Source organism: Poecilia formosa, unplaced genomic scaffold (genome assembly GCF_000485575.1).
Source record: "Poecilia formosa unplaced genomic scaffold, Poecilia_formosa-5.1.2 Scaffold47, whole genome shotgun sequence".
NCBI classification, from domain to species: domain Eukaryota; kingdom Metazoa; phylum Chordata; class Actinopteri; order Cyprinodontiformes; family Poeciliidae; genus Poecilia; species Poecilia formosa.
In genome coordinates, this window is record NW_006799986.1 from 1032642 (window position 1) to 1059488 (window position 26847).

The 26847-nt window shown below is 39.9% G+C and overlaps 1 protein-coding gene across 1 annotated transcript; it reads right to left on the minus strand.

The window, feature by feature from the left end:
- Positions 1–26810, minus strand: col18a1a (collagen type XVIII alpha 1 chain a; the record flags this gene model as incomplete). The annotated part of the gene is made up of 39 exons (XM_016671604.1): positions 1–227; positions 324–439; positions 990–1187; positions 2139–2321; positions 2401–2433; positions 2533–2661; positions 2769–2833; positions 3822–3981; positions 4919–5050; positions 5141–5175; positions 5255–5308; positions 5509–5539; positions 5633–5707; positions 6440–6511; positions 6587–6640; positions 6721–6756; positions 6844–6921; positions 7004–7063; positions 7322–7357; positions 7551–7640; positions 7804–7839; positions 8587–8685; positions 9193–9219; positions 9443–9514; positions 10491–10622; positions 10732–10776; positions 11167–11229; positions 11434–11565; positions 11664–11714; positions 11788–11865; positions 11936–11998; positions 12072–12098; positions 12181–12378; positions 13214–13240; positions 14009–14124; positions 16317–16386; positions 21929–22000; positions 23541–23621; positions 26193–26810. Coding segments are annotated over 39 exons (3855 nt in total), but the record flags the coding sequence as incomplete, so codon positions are not given.
- Between the last annotated feature and the right edge of the window lie 37 nt (positions 26811–26847).

Consider the following 26847-nt stretch of genomic DNA (forward strand, 5'->3'; position numbering starts at 1 on the left):
GCAGAGGATGGATTTATTATTTGGAGGGCGACGTGAAGGCGTTCTCTATGCAGAGGACGATGTAGGAGCCGGAGCAGCTGCTGGGCGTCTGCTGCAGGAGGCGGCCGCTCTGCAGGGACGACGCCAGGCCCGTCACAGCGTGCTCGCCCGCCCGCCACGTTTCACAGTAATGATCCATTTGCCGGTGGCCCTTTTGGCTCGATCCGTGCCAGACCATCTTCTCTGGCCTGGAGGGGGAACAAAAAACAAACAACAACTTTAAATCAGGCGTGGAAACAAACACGGCCACGGATTAAAATCTGGAACGGTTAACAAAGACTCACCATGCACTGTCCCTGAGGATATCTCTGCCGTCAAACGAGTATAACGGTACATTCTCCCTCATTTTGTTGCTGTCCTCACTGAAGATGGACTCCCAGCTGCTGAACAACACTTGGTTCTGAAAGGGGAAGGAAGGAAACGGTCAGACTCATAAAAAGAAATCCATGAACAAAAATTTGATAATTTCAAAGCACCAGATTCAGAAAACAGATGAAAAGCAGCTATTAGAGTAGCGAGTTGACCTAGTTATTTATGGTAAACTACATTTGACAGACAGGATTCTCTGTAAGTGTATTTGAGATTTCATAATTTTAAAAAGTCAGAGGTAAAAATAGATCATCACAGCATCTTTTTTGACCCATTCAGTCAAAATGACTCTAGTACAACCTCTTCTTGGGAAGCTAAAGTGCCTAGCCTTAATGCTACTTGACAGGGTATTGACTAGTGTTTGTAAAGATCCAATCATGGATTGGATCTTTACAATCCATGATTGGATTGTAAATCATGGATTGTAGTAGATGTAGAAACATCTACTTTCCTTGGCGTTAACTTTTGTTGAAGTTTGTTCATTTTATGTTTTACAGCTTTTGTGGCCAGTTCTTGTAAAAATACATTTTAATTTAGATTTGGCTAGATAAGTAAAGGATGTATCTGGTCAGTTGTCTTACCTTCAGGTTCATGATGGGGAATCCGTTCCTGTCCGACCTGCGGACGATGGTGTAGAGGTCTTGAAGCTTGGAGGACAGGAAGGCTCTGAACGTTCCCTTCAGACCAACAGCGCGAGCCTGCTGGAAGCACAGGAAGTCCGCCCCGCGAATCCCTCGCATGTTGCCGGTCTGAGGCGCGTTCAGCGCTACGAGGTGGAGCTGAAAGAGAAGAGAGGCTAGCTTTAGCTTTTTATGTTAAGATGTTTTCTCGTATTGTAAATTTATGTGACAAGGTTTGACCAGAGCTGGTTGTCTAGTTAAATTTCTTGGAGAGTTTATATTTGTGATGGTAGGACAGATGAGGAATGTAGATGGTCTACTGGTTGCTATGGAGATGTGATGGTCTTTGCTGAGCATTGGAGACGTATTCACTTCTCTTACCATCTTCCTCGCAGGAAGACGAACCTGGATCTTCGCCTTGTTGGTCAGAGTTTATTATTTAAACTTTCTTTAAAGGGTAACTAAAATCAAAGTCAACTTTGCAGATAAAATGTATAAATTGGTCCCTAAGGTTGCTATCCCTATGTTTCTGTGCATATTTGTGTGACTTTGTTTAATTTTGCAATGTTAAGCTTAAAACTGTCTCAGTGCTGCCCTCTTTGGTTTAAACAGTGGCTACTGCAGTTGGATTTTCCTACTGGTTCCAATGGTACAGCCCTGCAGTATAAAAAAAAAGTGTCACTCAGACACACGCCCCCTTGTGGTGAATCAGGAGTTGGTACAGTGAACATGGAGAGCAAAAAAAGTCTCCAATAAGACAGAAAAAAGTCGACAGATTTGCCACTAGTCACATTTCAGATAAAAATTTGCCAGAGGGTCTCGCTTAACCCTCTGCGATCGTCCAAACTCTTGGCCACGCCCTTCAGTATCACTTGGCTCCGCCCACTTTGGTGGAATTTTTCCTAATTTGATCAATGGGCTTTGCTGTAGATGTTTAGATCAGTAGATTTTTTTGTAGCCATTTTCTAATTGATTGACATCAAAACAACTCTGAGTGCATTTAGTGGCAAGTTCTCTTATCTTTCCCATCTTAAAGAGTGGTTAAGAGAAAAATGGTGTCTGTTTTGTCATGTTTATACTGCAGTGACATGTTTTAATTGTTGTACTCACTCCTGATTCTGATGAGTCAGCAGCTGGCGCCACGGGGGGGCTGGGCTGCCGCAGCGGGGGCTCAACGGGTCGGATAACCGTGCTGCTCTGGGAGTAATGACCCGCTCCGTTGTTGGAGGTCCGTTCTGGGGCGTGGGGGTACACCACCACCGGTGGGGGCTGCACTTCTGCCACCTCGTTGCCCTTTACATGAAAAACAAAGAGACTCAGAGATCAGAAAGAGTCGGGAAACGTCAAACCGAGTTAACTCTTCAAAACGCACCAGATCTCCAAAGAAGGTCCTGTAATCTCCGAGCTGAGGAGAAAAACTGCCGGTTAATACTTTACATTAAACTCTTTGAACATTATAATGACACATATTCATGGAAATGAAGCTGGTGGTGTGAAGACGTACGAGGACTTGTCGAAGTCCGTCGCGCACTCTCAGATAGAGGTCTGCTTTGTCCAGGATGTAAATGAGACTTCCCTCCGGCTGCTGCCGGGCCGTCGCAATCATGATGTCATACGACCTCAACACCGTCACCTGGGGAAGTAATAAACCATCTTTAGAGCATAAATAACTGTAAGAATAGGTGCATAGCACATTAGCTGACAGATATAAGGTCATTTAAAATACAGAGGTGCTCGTACCCCAGAGGAGAGGCCGGGGCTTCCAGGTGGGCCTGGCGGACCAGGAGGTCCAGGAACGCTGACAGCTTCAAGTCAAAACACAAACAGAAGTTAGTAAAAAGGTCTGAAATATTACAAATCTGTACAAAAACTCCCAACCAGTTCCTCCTGGTGTTTTGGCTCTAAAGCAGTTTGGTTTACAGAGGAAAGCTACAAGGAATTAAAGTCCAAATCATTATTCCTCCACTACCGTGCATGTTAGTGCTGATATGCTGTACCAGACATTGTTTTGAATTTTGGTGTCATCTGTTTGGACCCATCAGTTTTTAAAATAATACTTACATATTCAATTGCTTTTCATTTTTATTTGATGCTTTCACACCTGATAGTCTGGTAGACTAGACTGGGGATCAACATTTGTTACATTTTTAGCTGCGGTGGTTCTCTGTCTCTGCGCCGAGTTAAACGAACCAAACCCTTTGAGCAACCTGTTCCCCTCCTGGCCTGTGGGGGCGCTGCACCAAGAACCACCGAAGGAAGCGATACAAAAACCTCTGAAAAAGACTCAACTTCCTTCCTTGCGAATGGGAAACAAAAATGTAATGTCAGATTTTTGTTTTCAGATTTTCAGATTTGTGTCTGTTTTGTGTTTGGCTTAAAACCACAAGCCATTTCTCCTGCTAGCACTTGGCTAATTTATTTTTTTGGGTTGTATTTACCCAGAATGCCCTGCTCTGTAGTCCATTTCCTGCTTTTTGAGCGGTCTCTGGTCCGCTTGGCATTCACATATGTACTCAAACTGTGCCAAAGTTCACTTCTTCCACACCAATATCGCAGTTGGTGTCTTGGAAAAATAGCTTCAATCTTTTTCTTGCTTTCATTACAACACATTTAACAAGGGCTGCTGTTTAATGTCGCCAGGTTTTTAACTTCAACTATTTAATTTCTTCGTCCAGTTTGTCTCTTGAAACAAACCAGCTCAGGTGATCACATGGCCCAATATTGATGTCTCATGATGGAGGTCTGGTGTTTTTTACAGCCTGGCTAAAAACAGGCTCAGAAAAAACTACTTACGATAATTAGGTCTGTATGTTCCAGAAAATGAGGGATTCCCAGGAGGACCTGGAGGACCAGGTGGTCCTGCTGGACCTGGACGGCCATCGTAGCCAACACCTGGTGGTCCAGAAGGTCCTGGTGGCCCAGGAGGCCCAGCTATAGACTCTCCCTTTGGACCCTAACAGGAAAGGGGAAACGGATCATGATTTTTCTTCAAAAGAGATTCTAGTTCTGAAACTAAAACCACTCAGAACAGTGGTAATTTGCTACGAGGGAATATGTTTTACTCGCTCACATGTTCCTCTTCAGGTTTTATCATTTCACTTAGCTGTTCTGCGTTATGCACAATTTATTGTCTGGTAAATCAGAATTTAAACTTATTCGCTTTCGTTCATTAATGATAAATGTTAATTATTCTTTCATTATGTTTAGGTTTGAGTTGGGCACTGCTAACTAAAAAGGCAGCTATGCTAACCCTAAATATTATTTCCACTAAGGGTAAAGTGTTATACCAGTACGGCATTTAAGAGAAGCTAATGAAATAAGAGCATGAATAAAAACATCTAGCTAGTTAATGAATTCTTAAGTTAATGACCAAAACTTCAACTCAGAACTTTGTTCAACTGAAAGTTTACAAAACTGCCAAGTAAGTTCGGACTTCAGATTTTATCCATACAAATTGATTTAGAAAAAGCTAAGTGTGCTAAGCATTTTCAAAATTAGCAAAATTGCTAAATGAAAAAGCAGATTAGTAAAAATGTGAGCACCACTGAGTAAACTTTGAGTCTTAAACTTTTTCAATATGAGAAGATTGTTTTTGAAATTTAAAAACGGACAGATGACTCTAACCAGCATCTGCAAACCTTTCCAACTTCCTGGAGCATCTAGCTGAAAACAAGCTAGCATTAGCAATAACTGCAGATTCAGTTTGTTTGTTTTAAATCAAGACTGAAAGGTCAGGTCCACATGGTTGACTTTAACATTAGCTTCACGTAATTACCATGTTGGTATTGCATTTATTATTAGCATAGCTAATGTTTATCATTAGCACAGCTAATGTTTTAGCTAGCAGTGGCTGTTGAGCGTTGTAAGTGTGTGGCTCTCTGTGAACTCACTGGTAGGCCTGGGTTTCCTGGAGGTCCTGGTGGGCCCACTGGTGCTCCATAACGTGGGTCATAGTATCCACCACCTGGCTCTCCTTTCTCCCCCTTCACTCCTGGATCTCCCTGGTCTCCCTTCAGCTCATTCTGTCGAAGAACATTACGATCTTTTGTCAGTTTACTGCCATCCCAAAGTCCGAGAAAACTAAACTGAGGTGACAAGATGAGGCGGGTTACCTTAAATGTATAGATATCAAAGTTCGACGCAGTTCCTGTGAGGAAGACGAGGAGATACTTTAGTGATGAAGATACTCTGGAAAAGGACTACAGAGATGAATGTTTCAGGATTACCTGGGATCCCAGGAGATCCACGGTCGCCACGCTCTCCTTTTTCTCCTTTTACCACTGCAGCAGAAAAACAGCATTTAACAACAAATATAGCTCCGTGAAAACGATGTTTAACGTCTGATCGCCCACTTTTACCTCACCATTACTTTATAGGTTAGAAAGTAGTCTTAAAGTTCCCAGAAAATAACATTTAAAACCCTTGAAACATGCTTGTAAATTATTTAATCTATATTAAAATTGTTTTATGGCGCCCGTACCTTGGTAACCCCTTGAGTTTTCATCAAAGCGCTAAAGAATGAACAGAGGAACAGAATCAGTTTGGAGGTAGATGAGTTGCATTAACTTGGCATGGAAAACTAGACGTGGCTCTTTTGGGCTCACATTAAGGCGATCCAGAGAAATGGCTGGGCCTGGAGGTCCGGGTGGTCCTGGGGGTCCTGGTGGGCCGGCAACTCCCTGAAGGAAACGCACGACTTTATGGATTCAGAATGAAACGCTGTTTAGGTAACAGGAACAGTCTGCGTAGCTCTGACAAAAACACGAAGACATGGCTGAACGTTCACATCCAACTTTTCCATCTCATGATGCTGTCGAGTAAAGCTCAATATGTTCCCAGTGGTCGGCGTATTACTGGCAGATTAATTTTCCTAGGCCATGTTTAGATGGTCAAACAACCTTTTACTAAAACATTATATTTCATTTTGTGGCAGGTAAACCAAGCCCAAAGCTGTTCTGAAAAAGAAAAACCCAGACAGACTCACACTGGAAACTATTATGCTTCCTTCACCAGGTTGGGATAGGTCTATGGGTGATGCATTACAATTTTCCACAAAATCATTCTTAGAAAATGAGATTTTAGTCTACTCAGTTCTGCCTGTTTAAAGCAATTCCACTAGGGTTGCTAGGTGACAGGGCGGAGCTTTGCTGGGGTTGCTAGGTAACGAGTTGGGATTGCTAGGTGAGGAACTTTGCCTGCTGAATTGTGACGTTGCATTCTGGAGGTTTTTTCAAATGGATTTTTTTTCAGACAGCAAAAAATATTAACTCAAAAAGCAACTTTTTTCTTTTTTAGTGCTTGTAAGTGGCTGTTTTTAGAAACAGTTGAGACCCAAAAAATAAGTACAAAAAAGTGCAAAATGTGATTTTTGCATAATATTTATGCAGTACAGGAAAACAAATCCAACTTACCGGGTAGCCATAACCTGCACCCCCTCCTGGCTCTCCTTTTTCACCCTTGTATCCATTCACACCTGGACGACCCTGATGGATAAAAATCACTAATCATTTTTCATGCACTTTATAAAGCCTCAGAAACTTTGAAATAAATGTACTTACGGGTCTTCCTGGCATTCCTATTTCACCTTTCAGTCCAGGAGGCCCCTGAGGACCCTGCAACCAGACAAAATAATATAATAAAACATTGAATAAATAATTGCAGACACTTAAAAATCTTGAAAATGCAAACTTACAGAAGGTCCGATAGGTCCTGGCAGTCCTCTGTCTCCCTACAGAAACAAAGTGGAGATAATTAGCATAGCAAACGGGAACAAGAAGGAGCTAATGGGAATAAATGGACGGATGATGAGACTCACCTTGGTGCCTGTTAGGCCTCCCAGATACAAAGGATTTCCATCTGGTCCACTTATCAAGCCTGGCTCCCCTTTTTCACCCTGAACACACAAAACTGATGATGAAGATGATGGAAATGATTAGCAGCTTGATTACCAGTTGATGTAAATAACAGGAGTTCACCTTCAGGCCATAACCTGGTGAACCAGGGTCACCTCTGTCCCCCTTCGGTCCAGCAGGACCCTGGCAAGCGAATAAAAATATTCAAGTGAGAGATTAGAAATAAACAACCTCAATCATTACAATTAGCCATGCAGGTCAGCCTGGAAACTGTTGAGCAAATCATTGTATTGACCCTGAAAATATTTTTTTTCATTGTTTAGATGTGGTTAAATGTTCTGCAACTAAAGTCCAAGCATTAAAAATAGTATTTAATGCTATAAATAATGATAGTATAAATAATGAAGAACAAGGGAATCAAATAAGACACTGAAAGCTTACAGGAAATCCAGCTCTACCAGGTAAACCAGCCACTCCCTGAGAAGAACAAGAAACCAGTTAATGTTTCTTCTTAAACATTCGGGGAAAATGCAGAGACCTAATCAACTCATCCTGAAATTTACCAATGCAACATGATGGAAAAATACACAAACTGCCAGCTGAAGTTAAACATTTTACGATTTAGAGGCTGAAATGGGCTGAAGTTTGTAGTTGTTCTATGTGAACTCACGTTGTCAGATGGCTGGTAGATTATTTGTCCTGGTGGTCCAGGTGGACCAGGTGGGCCTGGGAGTCCGGTTCCATCTCGACCAGCATCACCCTGTCAAAACAAATTAACCCACCAACGATGACTATTCCATCTGTTATCACATACAAAACTAAGCTAAATAAACCACAAAAGCAACATAAAACCGTTCTGTATTAATGGTAAAAATTTCACATATAGTACCTGGAATTTAGCTAAGATCAAATATGATATTTACCGTCTCTCCTTTGTCACCTCTGTCACCCTTTTGTCCCTGTCAAGATCAGGAGAAACAACATTTTACAGCTTTATAGATCAAAAAAAGCACTGCTCCTTTAAATGCCATGCCCTGATAATTGGGGTATGATATTTGATGCTGACATTATGTGGACCTAATTCCCTTCACAAGCATGTAAATATCTAAGGATATGTTTTAATTTGTTCCTGTTTGTTTCTTTTGTGAAATAAAATTGTTGGGGGGGAAAAGAGAGAACATGAGGAGAAGAAACATGACTGCTGTCTTCACCCACTTCAAAATAAGAGCATGAATATAAAAGTCTAACTAATTGAAGAATTCTTGATCATTGGCCAATGATCTTTATTCAACTGAAAGTTTACAAAACATCCAAGAATTTATCTGGAAAAATTAATTTAAGAGAAGCTAAGTGGGCTAAATGTTTTCAAAGTTAGCCAAAATGCTAATGTGCTAAACAGAAATGTAGCTGTTATTAGCAGATGAAGAATTATTTGCAGTCTATATTTGTCCATTAGCTGAAGCACTTTGACCTTAGAGATGCCTCAAGGTCACTTTCTTGGATTAAATTAGCTTGTTTTGTAATTTTTAAGCAGATGATCCACAGATTTAGAATTTAGTCTGTGTTATAAATTGATTAAAAACAGACCTAATTGTTGAGCTCTGCATCAGATAACATGATCCATGTATGCAAATCTCGATGATCAGCAGACTCTGATCGACCATCCTGTGCTGTACAGCTTTCACATTAAGTTCAGTTTTTCTCACCGGCGGTCCTGGGAAGCCATCCAGGCCTGGTAGTCCGTCTCTTCCTGCCAGACCCTGCTCACCCTTTGGACCTTGAATTCCTGGGAAACCAGGTTTACCCTGCAATGGTAGATTTACAGGGAAGGAAAGAAGAAAAACCATCTGAAACCTTTGAACCTTTTGATTGGCTGAGGAAAAAATTTGCCAAATTTTGATAGAATGAGAGAAACTTTGAAAGTTTTTTCCAGTTATCAACTTCAGAACATTAACTAGATTTGTTATAGTAGGACGAAAGTTGGGTTTTATTAAAGTGTAAACAAATGAGAACAAAATCCTATTAATGTAAATATTTTTAAGCTGCTCTTATTTTAGACCAACATTGTAAAAGAAGTAAAATATGTTAAATTTACACAAAAAATTTGAATTTGTCTGCTTTGGTCTCTATCTGCCAAAAATATTTCACATTTTCCAGACTTTTCAACATTTTTTCCAATTTTTCTTTGCCAATTTTAAAAACTTGGAGATTATCATTTAACATTTTCATGTTTAACCTGAAAACTGACAAACTATGGCAGAAGGCCACCCTTTGGCTCTTCTTTTAACCTTTCATTGTAGCTTGTTACTTACTGGGTGTCCAGGTAAACCAGGAGGTCCCTGAAAATACAACATGTACTTTGGTTATTTAAAAGTATTCACAGCCAAAGTAAGTAATTAACAGTTGCGCTTTGATATTCCTTTTCATTTAATTAAATTAAGCTTATTTTAACATTTTTAATAAACATTTCTACCCTAACGGATCAAAGATGCATTTAGGGCTGATTTAGTTTAAACGTAATTCAATCCATATTTTATTAGACTTCTGGAGTAATTAAGGTACCTGTATCCCTTCTGGTCCTCTGACACCAGGAAGTCCATTAGTGAAAATCCCACTGGAGTCCTCCATGTCATCCTGAAGAACAAGAGAAACGGCTTTAGGGCAAAGTAACACATTCATTATGAAGTGTGTTTATCTGCTCGTATTGCTGCTAGTTAGCCCAATTATGTTGTTGCATCAGGAATCAGGCGTTTACAATGTACCACTCTTGCTTCTGTTTCCCTATCAGTGTTAAAACAAAAGCTGTGCAGCTTGATTAAGAAAAGTATGCTATACTTTTGGTTTTCGCTGGACTTTTGTTGCGAAATTGAGAAATTTCAGCCCAGCTTCCTGTTTGATGGCTCACAGAAAATTGACTGAATCTGAACTGAACTGGCATAACTCATAACTTCAGTGGTTTATGCTGTACTCACAATTTTCTGCACCTCAGCATTGAAGATTTTTGATAGTGTAGACCTTTTTATAGGCAGGGCTATTACAGAAAAGGCGGGAATTACCGTAGCGACCAGTGACTATGCATTTTAATCATGGACTTGTTTCTCATACCATAACCCTCCTTCCCCCATAAGTTTGTTTGCCAGTGCTGGGCACAGCTAGTTAGAACAGCTAGCTCTACTAATGGTAAATCTATACACCAACAAGGTATTTTGCGGAAGCTAATGCTAAGCATTAACTTCAATTCAAACTAGTTCAGCCCTTGGAAAGACTACAACCCTTGAGCAGCAATTTCATTTCGACCTTATAGTTTACGTGTTCTATGTTCTCCTTAGACATTGGTTATATTTTTTCTCTGTTTTTGATTTTGTTCCTGAATGTTTCTTATTTGAAATAAAGTTAGGAAGAACATCAACAGAAGTAAAGTTTAGAATTTATCAGGAAAAAATTAATTTAGGGGAAGTTAACTGTGCCAAACATTTTCAAGGTTAGCTAAAGCGCTAAAAAAATAGACCTGCTACATCAGCGAATTAGTGGAAGTCTGTCCACCACGGCATACTACTTTGTTAGCAAGCATGTCTGCTTGTTAATTTCTTTGCATGTTAATTGAACTCACAAATCCAACCCGATGACCTGGTCCTGGAGGCCCAGGAGGTCCAGGAGGACCAACTGGTCCCATGGGTCCTGGCAGGCCAGCCAGTCCAGGCTCTCCTGCAGGTCCCGGTAAACCAGGTTCTCCTAGAGATCCCTGTGGAGGAGAAACATGGGTCTCAAAAACTCACTTTTTTCACTTTTCTTGGTAATTTTGCAATAAACTTTTCACCTTTAAGTTAAAATTAAAAATAGTGATGTCACACCTTTTGTCCGATTGCTCCTGGGAGTCCAAGATCGCCTGAATCCCCCTAAGGACGTAACAAAGGAAAAAAACATTTTTTTCACAGCAAAATTAAAACTTGAATCTTTTATTCACCTCATTAGGTTTTTTGAGGGTTTTTTTTAAAAATGAGACACAATTTCTGCAAAAGCACATCCTGAAAAGCTCTGCTAATCCACCTTGTTTGCTTTTTCCACTTTTCTTAAATTTTTTTGTTGTATTGTTAGAAGGATGTTTGAGTAGGGGATTCGATCATTATCTACTATAATCAGTGGAAGAGATGGTTTGACAGATATCACGTGTTTTAATTCAAACTTTTAACTAAAAATCTATTTTCTACAGGCGGAATCGATGTTTGCTGCATATTAGATGGTGTTAGCATATAAGTGATAAATCATATGTTCCAGTAAATTGGTACCTTTTCGCCCCTGGGGCCAGGAGCTCCTGGAAAACCATCAGCACCAGGTAAACCAGGCAGACCCTAAAGCGCAAAAGATTTGGTTGTTGGAACTTGATTTTGGTTAAGTCATTCTATCATCAGCATAAGCAGGCAGTTTGTTAGCATGAAAAGAAGAGAATGCAGACGAGTGAAATCCTGTTTTCAGTCGGAAACCCTGCATCCACTCATCTGGATGCTCCTAGTTTCCTGCAGTGGGTTCCGATTGGAGTGGACTGTTCCACTTACAGGTTGGCCAGGTGCTCCATTTTTTCCCGGAGGCCCAAAAGCTCCAGAGTTCACGGACGTGCTTGATGAGGGAAGACCGGGAGGACCCGGGGGACCGGGGGGACCTGGGGGACCTGGGGGACCTGGAAGTCCCTGCATCAACAATTATAAAGATTAACAATATTTCCACCTCCAATAGATTCTGGTGTGACTGACGAGGACCAGAGAAGGCCGTTTCTGTTTGTTCTCACCCGAACGGAGACCAAATCGGGGAATCCAGAGGCCTCCATGTCCTCGAATGTCTGAAAGATTTGTTTTAGAATCAGCTGCAGAAAGCAGAAGGAAGTTTTTACCTCAGAGCAGGATGTGACTCACAGATCTGTATCCTGTACCCGGTGGTCCTGGAGGCCCTGGGGGGCCCCTGGGGCCGGGCTGGCCCTCTCCACAGTCGCCCTGTATGAACCCGCCTCGTTAGGACTTAAACTGAAACCCTTCAACAATCTGCAAACTGGGTTTATCTAACCTTCTCTCCTTTAGCTCCAGCGTCACCCGGAGTTCCTGGAAACCCTGAAGGTCCCTGAGGCCCCTATTTAAAAGACAAATATGATCTTCGGCCCATGAAACGTTTTATTTTGAAAGAAAAAGCAGAAACTACATACAGTTTTTCCATCTTCACCGGGATCACCCTGCGGGAACAAAACAAAGAACACCTGAGTGACTTTCAGCGTCTCCAGAGAAGTCACACGTCTTTCCTTCAGATCCACTCACTGGTTCTCCATCTTCTCCTGGTGGCCCCTGAGGACCTGCAGGTCCAGGCGGTCCGCGCGGCCCAGGAACCTTCGAAACAACTGACCCGTCTCGGTCAACTGAATACTGAGTTGCGGCTCCTGGAGATCCAGGGGGCCCAGGTGGTCCTGGAGGGCCTGGTTCACCCTTTGAACCCGGATATCCAAAACCTGCACTGCCCTGGAACAAAGGAAGGGTCCACATCATGACACTTCTAATACTTCTCATATAGAAATCAATAGATTAAACGAATGTTTAAAGAATGCCTCACCAAATTTAATATAAGAGCAGCTAATAACGACAACATGCTTGATTTCAATCAATAAGGCAAAAACATTTGCGTCTCCAGTTTCGTCAGCAGATTAACTGGTTAAGTTGCGAGCTACTGGCCAGATAGGTGAGCTGATGGCTAGGAGATGTGAATTTGTAGCTTATTGTTGGAAAATACATAATTTTCAGGTCGCTGACTAAACATTTGCAAATCAGCAAAATAAAGAATTAGCCAAGAGTTGAAAAACAAATTGAACTAAAAAAATTACAAAAACAGCCATCTTAGTCATATTCAGTGCCAGAGGGGGTTTTAGGGTTTTTATTTTTATAATTAAAAAAACAGTCTTAATTCAAAAAGGTAGCTTTAGCATATGAGAGACCGGGAAACGGTAAAGAACATGAAAAAGTGAACTGAAAATAATAAACATTAATCAAAATTAACACAAAAATGACAATAAAAAAGAAAAGACTGCCTGGATATATTGGTCAGATTTCTCATTTAAGCCTTTCGGCGCTCAGGCTTGTACCAAACCGTTTACTGTTACACCCTCATATAAACAGGTTTATATCTTCATGTCAGGAAACTCAGAACTGTTTGTCTCTCTTCATATCAGATCAAAAACAAGAAGATTTCCTCTCTGAACGGATCTGTTCATCCTCTGACAAGTCGACAACGACGACTTTTTAATCTGTTTTGTTGCTTCATATTTTTAAATTAATTGGTAATCTGACAGCTGTAACTTACCTTTGCTCCTTTTTCACCTGGTTCTCCCTGGAAATAAAACAGAAAAACAGTGGTATAAATTATAATCCAGTTTAAGAGTACAGTACAAATCGCTGTAAATGGGAAAATAAAAATACGCTAAGTAACTTTAGTAAAACTTCCTGTTTTTGTTGAGCAAATGGCAGGAAAATTCACCCAAACTTGAAGTTTTCCTTTTTTTCCCCTCAAAATATCTTAGTAAAATTAGAATAAGCTGCTGGGTTGGTGGTGTTGACTTGAGGGCTTCTAGCTCCCTCTAGTGTTGATTTGGTGTAACTCAACTACAAACTGCTTTGGAAGACTTTTACTGATGATGTAAAAGCTAAAATGTAAATACAAATTGGAATATTGAATCAAATGAAATATTTTCTAAATATTAAATCACTTTAGTTGCTGTTTAGGTATATTTATCGTGTCTTCCAATAACACATAGTTACCAAGTGACATTTTCAAATTTCCTGTCCACTTTTAAACATTTTTTAAAGACGGTGGGCTGCTGGGTGACTGGCTCCTGCCACCGGGCTTAGCGTGTTTTCCTTGGGAAACCCCGAGGAAAGATTCGGCTGCTTTGATTTTTATAACAAAGTGAATCAGTTTTTTCGTTCTACACTTTTTGTGTTCTTGCCATTGAGAGGAATTTCAATATTATTTATTTCTGTACCAGTTTTGCTTGTTGACTTGTGTATGGAAAAGTTAAAAACTGGTGTAACTGCAGCTCCGTATTTTTCCTCTGGAAGGTGATTTTGGATAAAAAATGCTCCGTTTTGTCTGGCCGACCTTTAGTCCGCGGATTCTCCCTTGGGAGCCGGAGCCTGCGTCTCCCTTCGGCCCCGTCGGGCCCCGATCTCCTTTCTCCCCTCTGTCGCCTTTTTCTCCTTTAGCAGCGACTGCACCTGGAAAGCATATCCACGGGACACATCCATTAACATCCTGATGAAAACCTCATAGATGATGAACGACCGCATCCCAGAGAAAAACAAACGATCCCTGATCCCAGAAGGAGAAAGGGAAGGAAGCAGGATTCCTGCTGTAATTCTGTCGTTTAGAGGCCAGGTGAAGTGGAGGTACATCTCCCACTTGCCTGCGATTTGACCCAATTTGACCCGACATGCTTGATATCCCGATGAATGAGTCACTTTCAGTAAGTAAGGTGTGAAACGCAGCCTGCTGCTCCAAGGAATGAATTCTGGAAACATGACTGAGGCTAAATGTCGGGTTATCAGCTACAGACGTCTCTGCAGCGTGAAATAAACTGATGCTACCTCTTGGCTTTAATGACCTACTTTAAAACATCAGTTCAGCCAAAATGGTTTTCAGAATCTTCCTCCATGCTGACCCTTTTTTTTCTTTAAATCAACATTTTAAAGTAGGCCAATATATATATTTTTAAGCAGCTAACAGAATATTAAATTTTTGTGCTAACTTAGCCTGTGGTTAAGTTAGCAAAAGCATTGTTGGTTGTGGTGTCTGTTTCCTCTTGACAGTGCCCCATATCAGTGGTGGGCACAGCTCCGCTAATCTGCTAAGGTGCTAATACTGGAGCTAACTTTTCGCTTAGCGCTTTTGCTAACTTTGACAAAGCTTAGAGCACTTGGTTTTGCCTAAAGAGCTAACGTACTTGGCTGTTTGGTAAACTTTCAGTTGAGTAAAATTCTTTTGAATTTTAGTTATTGACCGTTAAGAATTCAAGCTGTTAGCCTTCATTCAAAATAAGAGCATTTATGCTCTTATTTTGAAGGGAATAAAAAGTGTTTACTCTTTCCTTTAAGTCAAGACTAAAACCCACCTGTTTAGAGTTGCCTTTGATCAGTAGTAACTGGAATGTTGCTCATCATATTTGCATTTGCTTGATGATGGCATTTGACAAAACGTGTTATTGCTTTTTTCGTAATTGGTGACTGTATGATGTTTTTATCATGTAAAGTACTTTGAATGCCGTGTTGTTGAAATGTGCTCTATAAATAATCTTGCGTAGAGGGACAGCTCATGGTAGATGCTTTGGAGACTGAGATGGCGTGGACATTTTCAGATGGTTATATCTGCAGAATGGGTGCTAAGGATGGAGGCGGGGCAGAGAGGAAGACCCAAAGAGACATTAATGGATGTGGAGAAACAGGAGATGAAGTCAGTGAGGACAAAGAGGACAGGACTAAGTGGAGACAAATGATTCACTGTAGCAAAAGAAGAATTTGAGCTTTTTCTTCTTTCTCTAAGCCTATCTTTATTTATTCCAGTACTCGTATTGTCCACTAGATGGAGACATTTATCAGTCAACGTGTTTTCATGCCCTCTGATCTCTCGGTTCCCTTTAAAGACCCAGAAACACAAAACGTTTCCGTCTGTCCCACAATGTGACTTGATGCTAAAGTTTATCTTTAGAGCCACAAATGTACTGTGGAGTATTAGGATCAGAATAAGAGATTTGTTCTGAAGTTATGAGTACAAGTTCCTAATATTATGATGATTAAGTAATTTTAGCAGAATAAGGGCACAGCATTACTAAAATGAATCAGTACCAAGGTATGAGTTCACATAATGCTCAGCATCATTATTTTTTTAATATAATTTTATGTGTTATAAAATTGCTTAATTCTACTAATATTACGTTTCTATCCTGGTAATGTTATGTTTTTCTCCTATTATGACTTTATTCTAGCATCAGCACAACTCTTGAATTATGTCTATTGTTGTAATAATATGATTTTATTTTGGTAATATTCTGACTTTTTGTATTAGTTCAACTTAAGTTACTTGACTTTGTTCTGGTAATAATAAAGTCAAGTAATTGACTTTATTATTACTAGTATTACTGCAACTGTATTCTCCTGCTATCACGAGTATGAGTCGTAGTATTTTTGTAATTTTGACTTTTTTCCTGTAATTGCTTTGTTTCTTAGCCTAACCCTAGTTTTCCGTCGTGTTTACATCTCCAAAAGTGAGAATCCTTAAGTTCTTTAATAATAACTGACAGGAAACAGCAGATCCAACAGGGTTAAACGTGAAATGTTCTGATTTTATACAAAAATGTAATTGATCCAGTGTGAAAAAACATAAAAGTAAATGAAGAAATGATGTGAAATGTTACCCGTTTGTGCCATCTGCGCTGGCCGCTCCAGCGGCGGCTGTTGGATTGGAGGAAGAGACTCATCGGCTGTCTGCAGAGAAACAGCAGATCCCAATTTAAATTTAAAACCTGCAGTGATTTTGCTCCATTTTCTCCATCTGTACCTCCCACTGAGAAAAGCTTTTATAAACAACGCTGCATCATGGGAAAGAGTTTCTCCCTGTAAACATTAATCACAAGCCCAAATGAGTCATGTTCTGCAAACTGCTTTAATGTTGGGAGACTGGAAGTGAGTTCTGCTTGTGCAAACGATCCCAAGCTTCTCACAACACAGTGTGCCGCCTGTTTTCATTCATTTGCGGCTAATTTACTCTGCATATTTTGCACAGCTTTACTTTTACCTAGCTGAGGCTGTGAAGGTGAAGACATCAGATACTAGAATAAAACCTCAAATATAGAGAAAGTTAACATCTTCATTAGATTTTTATTCTTTAAGCTGAAAAACAAATCCTTTGTAGAAAACATGCAAAATGTGGAAAAAATATGTTTTTAATGCTTTACTGAAGCATCCTTTGGTTCATTTTTAGCATTCATTCTTTTTATTTGGAGTTTTTTTTCTGAAGTCAGATTTCCCACTCCGACCATCTCTGGTTACGACTTGTAAGGTCAACTTAACATTTCAATATGGCTGCTTCTCACATCAATAGTAATAAGTTGTGGCAGAAGAAAGACAGAAAGTGGGGCTAAAATCAGTTACATGCAGCGCCTGCAACTCTAAACAGAACAATTTGAAAATGATGTTTGCTTAGAAAAAGTAAACCTTGAGATGGTTAGTAAGAGATACTGTTAGCTCTAGACAATTGTATTAGCTGTAGCTAATGGTGTTAGAAATAACTAATGGTGTTAGCTCTAGCTAACAGTGTTAACTCTAGTTAGTAGTGTTAGCTCTACCTAACGGTGTTAGCTCTAGCTCATAGTGTTAGCTCTAGCTCATAGTGTTAGAAATAACTAACGGTGTTAGCTCTACCTAACGGTGTTAGCTCTAGCTCATAGTGTTAGCTCTAGCTCATAGTGTTAGCTCTAGCTCATAGTGTTAGCTCTAGCTAACAGTGTTAGCTCCAGCTAACAGTGTTAGCTCTAGCTAACAGTGTTAATTCTAGTTAGTAGTGTTAGCTCTAGCTAATAGTGTTAGAAATAACTAACGGTGTTAGCTCTACCTAACGGTGTTAGCTCTAGCTAGTGGTGTTAGCACTACCTAATATTGTAAACAGTAGATCACAAGCCAATCATGTTCGTTTCAGATATCTCATGTTTAAAGGTGCATGAAAATGTAAAGGCAGTTTTCCTCAATCCAGATGTTTTCATTAGCTTCCACCACCTTGACTTGTTTTTCTACATTTTTTCTTTTGTTAGTAGAATAATGTAGGACATTTGTCCCATAAAGGAGTTTAAAGATAAATCCTTGTGCTTCTCCATAATAAAACCTGGCATCTTAAAGAATATAGTTGCTTTCAACAAGTATAATTCTTTGACCTCTGATAGCTCTGTGTGAGTAGAATGATTAAAAATGCATTTGGAAATTTGTCAAATTAAAGTCGACAATATGTTTCATGACATGTTTGCCACAAATGATTTGTAATTTTTCAGAGAAATCATCTGGAACATAAAAAAGGCAGCGGCGTTATGAATGTTGTAATGCTTGAAACAGTTTCGGTGTGATTTGTTTTCCCTTTGATTCTGCTCGCACCGCAGAGCATATCCGTCATAACGTGTGGATTGTTTGAGTCGTTTGGCTCCTGTTTACTCTCTGAAATCACTCTGTGGTCGCTCCAGTCAGCCAGCCTATAAACGCATCAGGCCTGAGAGAGGAAATGAGAACAACAGAAGCAGATTTCTTCACTTTGTTTCTGAAAACCTCAGATTGTTCCCTGTGGGATGAAGACGGGAACATGTAGAAACGTTCAGGAGGCGGAGGAAATGAGGACCACCCGCAGGTTTGATGTGATGATAATTAACTGTATTTCTCAGCAGGGAAACATCCTCCGCTCTCTGTTGCACGGCATTGATTGACCTGAGAATCCTTGCAATTTCAACTTGATTTATGGATTATTGTGATAAAGAATGGCCTGATCGCTTAAACCATCCGTCATGGCTGCTAACGACAGGTTGCTTAGCGTTGATGGATTTCTAGTCAGTGAAGATATTGTGCCTCCACAGCCGCTAACACGGGGTTAGCTCAGTGTTTGCCCTCTGGAGAATGGAAACACTGCAAAAACACAAAATGTTACCAAGTATCTTTGGTCTAGTTTCTGGTGTAAACATCTTAGTACACTTGAAATAAGACAGAACTAACTTACAAGGTAGTTTTCAGATTATTTTAATTCAATAATAAAAAAGTAGTCACTCCATTACTTCAACATTTTCCCTTAAGTGAAATAATTTGCCAGTGGAAGTAGTCATTTTTTCATCAAAATTAATGAATTATTGACTTAAAATAAGCTCCTGTTTCTTGTTGAAAAGAATCTTGTAAATTAGTTTTTACACTAGAAACTAGACCAAAAATACTTGGTAAGATTTGTTGTTTTGTACAGTGAAGGCCTGTTAAAATATTGGTCCAGACGTTTAGAAAATGTGGCACCAGAGGTTTGCATTGTTTTGTTTAACTCGAGCATTAAACCAGTCAGAGAATGGAGCTCTTTTGGGTGAGGACAGATTTCAGTCGTCTCCTGTAACATTTTCCAAGGTTGGGACAGACAAGAGGAGCTATTTCCATCAGTTTGACCAAGAAAGTGAACTCTGGTTCGCCTACAAATCTCGGTTTTGGTTTGGTTGAACTCTGGTGTGGATCAAATGCATGTGGACACAAAGCAGACCGGAGACGGCTCCAAAAAAGGAAGTGGACTACAGTGCAGGAGCAGTCTGGGTAAATACAACCAAAACAAACATCCTAGCCTAGCACTAGCGGGCAAAATGGGTCCTAGTCCGGCCTTGTTCCTGTTACTCATTCATGGCTTCAGCAGTAGACAGTTTATATGAGGAGCTCCGGACTTCTGAGGACCGTAATTGTTACACTGAAGATTATTTAAAAAGTATTTCTTAAAGGTGACCGATTATGTTTTATACAAAACATGTTAATTGCATTTTTTGTACAAAATTATTCTTAGACAATTAGGTTTTAGTCTGACAGGTTCTGCCTCTATTGAACTGTTTAAGGGCCTCTATCACTAAATCCAAATAAAATGCTACTGGCCACGCCTCCACCCCCCCAATTCAACGTTTACACTCGCAGGGGAAAATTTCTGCAAACAGATGCAGAGTTATATCACTGTACATCTTTAAAAAGCAGAAGTGGAGCCTTCTGCACAACTAGCAAGAATGCAGTAAGTGCTGGAGCTCAGCACCGGACGGAATTCTGCTGGGGTTGCTAGGTAACGGGACGGAATGCCACTGGGAATGGCAGGTAACCAGATGGAACTCTGCTGGGGTTGCTAGGTAACGGTGGAATGTGACTAAATAATCAAACTCAATTTTCCTGACACCACAAAACATTAACTTTTTGTCAAAAACAGCTGACTTTTTTTCAGCACTTGGACTTAACTGTTTTTAGGAGCAGTTGAGACCCAAATGGAAGCAAAAATGTGCAAAATGTGAATTGTGGATAATAGGTCCCCTTTAACACTGGATTTCATTCCCATCTCTTTACAAGATGTTCTGTAAAAGTAGCAGCAATCGTTAAACCTGAAACCTGATGCCTAACGGGGGGAGCTTGATCTGGCAGTGACCCATTAAAGACCTGCTCTGCCATCCATCCATCACGGTGGATTCCAGGAAGACAGAATGGAAAGTCTCACCTCTGCTCTCCGCCTCCGACGGCTCGCCGCCTGGACTTGCCTCTTAATTGCAAGGGTTGGACAAGTGGGCAGAGGATGAGACGGGACGTGTGAACAGATCCTCATCAGATGGAAAAACATTGGCAGGTGGACATTAAAACGCCAGCTGTTTCCCCAAACATGACATTTTCATACAACATGCTGATTAATAAATGTCTGGAGGAACGAAAGAGAAAAAAAAAATCCTCGTAAAAGTTGCTGAAGACGAGACTTCCGAAATGAACTACCTGACCTCAACCTCAAACTCCACTTTGTTGGTTCCTGAAGGCACGTTGATGGGGAAACCAGTGGAAATACCAACGCCTGGAGGCGGCGGGAAGCCTCCGACTTGGATCGGATTGGATCCAAATTGACATCTGGTTTTTCTGACTCCTCTGTAACTGTAAAAGTGCTGCGCTCACTTGAACTGGCTGGAAGCTGCAGCACATCTTAGCCTTGGTGTCAAAATGCAAGGGATAGAAAGCAGAAAGAGGAAAGCTGAGGAGATAAAGAAAAGAAGAAGTGGATAAACTCCCTGAAAGTGACGTGACAGCGTGAAGAATGCTGGACACGGCCACTTCTAGCTTTATTGGGGCGCCTGGGTTATCCAACTACAATGAAGAGATTCATAATCCTTTAGATGGTCCATAATCTATTACATTTTGCAAGCCAGACAGTTAAAATTACAAACCTAAATTAAACTGAACTATGTAAACTATAATACAAAGAAAAGAGCAATACTTTATACATTACTCTGCCAGATCATCAGTAGAGCAGGTTTCTAAATGAGCTCATCAACCATCGCAGTGTTAGATTAGCTAATGGCAGCGGTAGCTAATCTACCACAGCGATCATTTATTAGTAATCATATTATAAATATCAAACCTGAAAATTTGAACGTGTAATGAACCAAATGTTCTGTTTGTGTGGGAAATGTTTGCATGTAATTTTTGGTATTGAATCCTGATACGTTAGTGGAGCTGTTGTCAGTCAATTGCCATGGAAACGGGCCTGTGTGTAGCATAGCTGATGCAGAGAGTTGTGGTTTTGAGTTGTTCTTCAATGGTTTTTCTGCGTTTCCCCCCCTTGCTGTGGCGCACTTCACTTCACTAAACTTTATCTTCAGGTTCCATTTTAAGACTCGTTAGAATGGATTATGACGGGAATTTTTGGCGCTGTCTGTCAAAATGACAGACATGAAGAAACTCCAGCAGAGTTAATTTTTGGAGTTAATGTCTGCCTTATCTTTAATTTTTACTCATATAAAAGATGTAATAAATATATGAGATTGCAACAGACAAAGACAGGACATCTTAATTTTCCTCAGATGAAGCTGAACATCTCAGGAAGGAGCAGTTGCCGAGTTAGCATAAAGCAAGAAACATCCCTGATCTGGGGAGTTTGAGGAAAGTTTTAGAAGAAAATTCCAGTTCCTAAAACTTCCTGAATGAAAAAATCCAGACGAAGCTCGATTTCCAGGCATCAGCTCTGCAGTTTTTAATCTTCCCTCAGGTATGAGTGTTTATCCACTTAAACAGAGTAACTCGAGGCTTTGCTGAAACATAAAACACAGCTCTGCTCTTCACATTTTATGTCTAAGAAATACAGGCATGGCTGGGTGAACTGACGGATTTCCCCCTTTGCAGCAAAGTGCTTTCATGTAATCCCTCCTAACATCCGAAGATTAATTTTTAAACTGAATCTTTCAGGATAATAATTCAGTTTAAACAGAAAAATAGGAGTCAGAAAATCACGTTTTCATACCGTCTGTTGAGGTTTCTCACTGAAAGGTTTTGGCCGTCTGGTTTCTTCGTAGCCACTTCCTTCTCCTGAAGCCTGAGGAGACCAATGAGAAAAAAACATTATAGATGTTTTTAATCTAAACATTGAAACTCTGTTAATTTATCATTAACTCACTAAAAAGTAAACTTATAATAGCCGATGCAGATAATTAATTCAATGTGTATTCAATTATTTAATGGTTTCTGTTCCTGGGCTTCAACACTATGAAGTGTGAAATTTGATGGTCGAGTTTGACATGATGACGCTTTTTAATAATTTAATGACATTTAATAAATTAATTGTCTGTTGGGCATTTAATTAATTACTTTATGATACACTTCATTAATACTTTAATGACTTATTTATTGATGAGATTTTGTCCCTTTTGAGCTTCCATAACAATGTGGACTGACAAGACAAAAGTGGAACTTCTTTGGAATGTTCAATGCTTTACATTTGGTGTGAAATTAACCCAGCATGTCAGAAACAGAACACCAGACTTAAATATTTATTCCATTATATATTGGCATTATTATTATTATTATTTAATTTTGTTCCTCCATACAAATTACTTTTAAGATGTTTTTAGGTGAATGTTGAATATTTTTCTGCAGTGAAAAACCTTTTTTTTCTGATGTTAAAATTTATTTTATCATCTTTCTCAATTACATATTTAATTTTGTCCCTTTTTGGCTCTCCATACTGATCATTTTGTAAAAAGTATTATTTCGCTAACTGAACTATTTTTCTAGTCTTTACTTTATTTCTTAATGACAATTTATCACCTTCCTAAAATAATGAAGTCATTTTTTTGCCAAGGTTATTTTTGTTTGTTTTGTTTTTTTCTGGCTAAATCATCTTTTGGGAAAAAATGACCTGGGCTGTTATTTTACAAAGATGACTATGTTATTTAATTTTTGTCCCTTTTGTCCCTCTAGACAGATAATTATATGAATATGCATTATTTGTTTAGATTGAGAAACTTCTACATTTTTCTAAATTACATATTTAATTTAGTCCCTTTTTTCTCTCCATACTTATTTTTAAGATGTTATTTAGGTGGATGTGAAGTTTTTAATTTTGTCACATTTTTCTTTTTTAATCTTATTTTTTCTGTTACCAAAATTGATTTGATTCCTTAATGACATATTTTTTTGTTTTGTCTGTTTTTACAGATTATTTTTAAGATGTTTTAAGTAAATGTGAATAGAAAAACAGAATTTTATTTTTCCTGCTATTAAAATTTATATGATGATCTGAAACATTTTAATATGACAAGGAATATCACCCAAAAACCAAAAAATTATATAGTATATAAGTAAAAAAAAAATAATTTGAACCCAGGAAAATATGAGATGATTATAAACATTATTGGCAGATTTGAAAAGATGAACTGAATAAATCTAAAATGTTGCCACCAAGTTCAGGTTAAGCTGCAGCAGATGGTCGTTTTAACACGATTACATCAACAGAAAGATTTCTTTTGAGCAGACATATCTTCCTTAACCTTGTGAAATAAAATATGTAGCATTCCTGCAGAAAATGAAGCGCATACAGCCGTTGATCTGCAGAAATGCGATTATTCGTCGCTCACCATATCGGAGTCATCATCCTCCTCGCAGAACCGCGCTGCGGCGCTGGGGTCTCCCACCACCCGCAGCTCGCTGATGGCACCCTGAAACACACACACACACCGCCGCTGTTTGATCTTCAACGACACGTATAATCACACACACGTTCCTCCGGACGTATAAACAGGGATGTTTGTCGTTGCCGTGGGTTTCCTGACATTCCCAAGGAATTCCCCCTATGTCAGTGGCTCCATTGAATCGTCTGTTTGTGTGAAGTTTTGCTATCTGTACCTCAAACATCCAATCTGCTGGAAGACCTCACACTCGCAGCAGCAGGCGAATCTTCTCTATCAATGAGCCATTAGTCTGTGGAAGAGCTTTCTTTGCAGCCATGTTTGAAGTTGACCGTTTAGGATGTATTGATGTCCAGAGTGAATCATTAAAGGGATTTTACATGAACTGCGTTTGAACTCTCTCATCTTAATGTTTCCAACGTTCAGATGACCCGACTCCTTTCATCAGATCTCCTGCATCAGATCTTCAACATAAATCTTCAGATTTGCCTCATGAAAAGGTTTAAACAGTCAATGTGGCACATTCACTGGATTTTAATGGAAGCCATATTTAATATATGTTGTAAACATAAGGATTCAGGCCAAACATAATCCAATTAGGACAAAAAATAAATTTGCACAACTGACAGATTTGGGAACTTTTAGAATCAACAAATAAAGTTTAAGCCTCCTTTAAATGAATGAAATATTCCCATGTTATCCGTTTTAAAAACAATCCAGGCTTTTCCAGACTTCCATTTTCATATGTTATTATTTTTGGACCTGTAAATGATAACATTGCATATAATTTGGTGGGACTATTTTTTTATGAAGTTTAGTATGTAATAAAGCAATAATGATAAAAGAATATCACCTAACTCCAGGCTGACCATGATAAATATAAACCATTCATGTTTGAGTGTGTGTGTGTGTGTGTACTTGTTTATGTTGCTTTGCTAGGACCTGGTATATTTACATACCTTAAGAGGACTGAAGGCCTTGCGGGGACCAAAGTACGGTCCTTTTTTATGGTTTTTATGCATGGTGTGAATTAAGTTTAGGTTAAAGTTGGTGTTAAGGTTAAACATAAATGCTGTTGGAACAGACTTTGTACCAAAATCACCTCATAATGTCAAAAAACAGCCTAGTCTTTTTTTAAATTTGCACTTTTTTCTCATACTGACCTATACTTTAGCTTTTAGACAGGCTAAAAACTAATTCTATTTATTTTCATGCCTTTCAAGACAGTGAATGTTTATAGATATTCTAATTAGTCAGAAGAATTAAGCCAAGTAATGCATAAAGTTTGCAAAACAGCAAATGTTATGCTGTTTTGCAATAAACAGTATAAAATTTGTTTTATGCTGTTTTGCAATAAACAGTATAAAATTTGCTTTATGCTGTTTTAAAACAAATTTCTAAATTGGCACTTTAAAATCTGTCCAGAAAAGTTAACCTATGAGAATCTAAGTGCACCAAACATTAGCAACATTGCTAAATGAAAAGTTAGCTCCAATATTAGCACATTACTGGAAGTCTGTCCACCATTCATCCATTCGTCCAACCACTTGTTCAACCAACATCCATCTGTCCAACCATTTACTCATCCAATTATTTGGTAAGCAAGCCATCCATCCATAAGTTTGTTCATCCTCTGCAGGAATATCTGTATTGAGTAAGGAGTCTGGAAAAGTCTGGAATTTTGGCATGAAAAATGTTCAGAAACTTTTACCGTAGAATGAAGACATTGAAAACATGTCTGTAAAACTGCTTAGTAAATATTCAGTGAATAATAACAGAGCATCTTATCTGAAGCAGTGGAGCCCAATTGCTGAGGTCAGCATTTGTAGTTGGAATACATGTCAGCTGAGTGATGGTAATAAGATTAAAACCTGGAGCTTTGAAAGGCCGGGGGATACAGGCACATGTTTGTCGACCTGTTTCAGAATAATGGATCACATGAGAGTCATCAGATTCACATATTTATTATGGCAACAGGAAATCAAAAAAGTTCAGTCTCATCACTGCAGGAATTGTATTAGATCCTGTTCCAACTTTGGTCTAATGCGGCGTTCAGACCGAATGCGATTTGAGCGACAGGGGCGTCAGGTTTACATGCAGTCTTTATGTTGACACGCGCATTTTGTGCGTACCGAGCATTTGATACTCATCCGACGAAGGAGTTTTAAAATCTAACTTTTCCCGCTGGATCTGGAGCGTCAAGCAATCAAAAAGACTTCTCTATGTGGCGTAGTGGCCTGTAGGTGGTGTCCTACCAGGAGATGCAGGCAGCGATACGCGTTAGCAGGTTGTTAAACTGGCCTCTGTTGAGACAAAAATAGTCCTGATAGAAACTCCTGACAGTGCCAAGCTAGGTTGTGGAACTCGCCAAACTCTCAACACCTGAATTGTCTGGTGAATTCAAACATGATGCAGAGATTCCCAGTGACATACTCTTAATTTCAGTAAATAAAGCCAAGATGCTCTCTCAATATTTCATTCACCATTGTACAAAGTTACCGGGAGAGGAAATACAATAGCCTAATTAAAGAGGCTCCTGTGTGCACGCCATTTGACACGAGTCTTGACCAAAATGTCAAGCATTGGACATGTTTTACCAACCTTAAATTTGTCAGGATGCTCCCCTCCAGCCTGGCCCACGAACACCCCAGACCCTGACTCCAGCTCTAGCTCCCCCGCCGATCGCTCCATCCGCATCACCTGCGGCTCCACGTCACAGTTCAGGTACAGCATGGCTTTGTCATCCTTCACAGCAACAGCGAAGCGGTTCCAGGCGTTCGTCATGGACGGCACTCGGAACCTGGCCGCCTCTTTGGACTGCCCGGTGCCGGCCTCGCTGTAGAACAAAATGATGTTCTGCTCCGAGCCCTGAACGGCCGACAGCTTGACGCCAAGGTGCATGACCTGCTGCGAGGAGTCAGTGATGGAGAAGACGATGCCGCCGTCATCGGAGGTGGGCTTCAGGCTGAAGATGAGGGCAAAGTTCCTGTAGAAGGGGTTGGGGAAGTGGGCGCGGGCCAGCTGGCCCGTGGCGGACTCTGGGCCGAACAGGTAGGCGGGGCTGTTGTCCGGGCCATCCACCTCCGGGATCTTCTCTGGAGGAGGATCGCCGATCAGCTGCAGCAGCGTCACGCCACTGTCTTCTGGAAAACACAAACAGGAAGTCAGTCTGGAGTCTGATCGGTCATAATGCAACTTTATACTGCTGATATTACTACTTTATTCTGGATTATTACGACTTTATACTGGATTATTA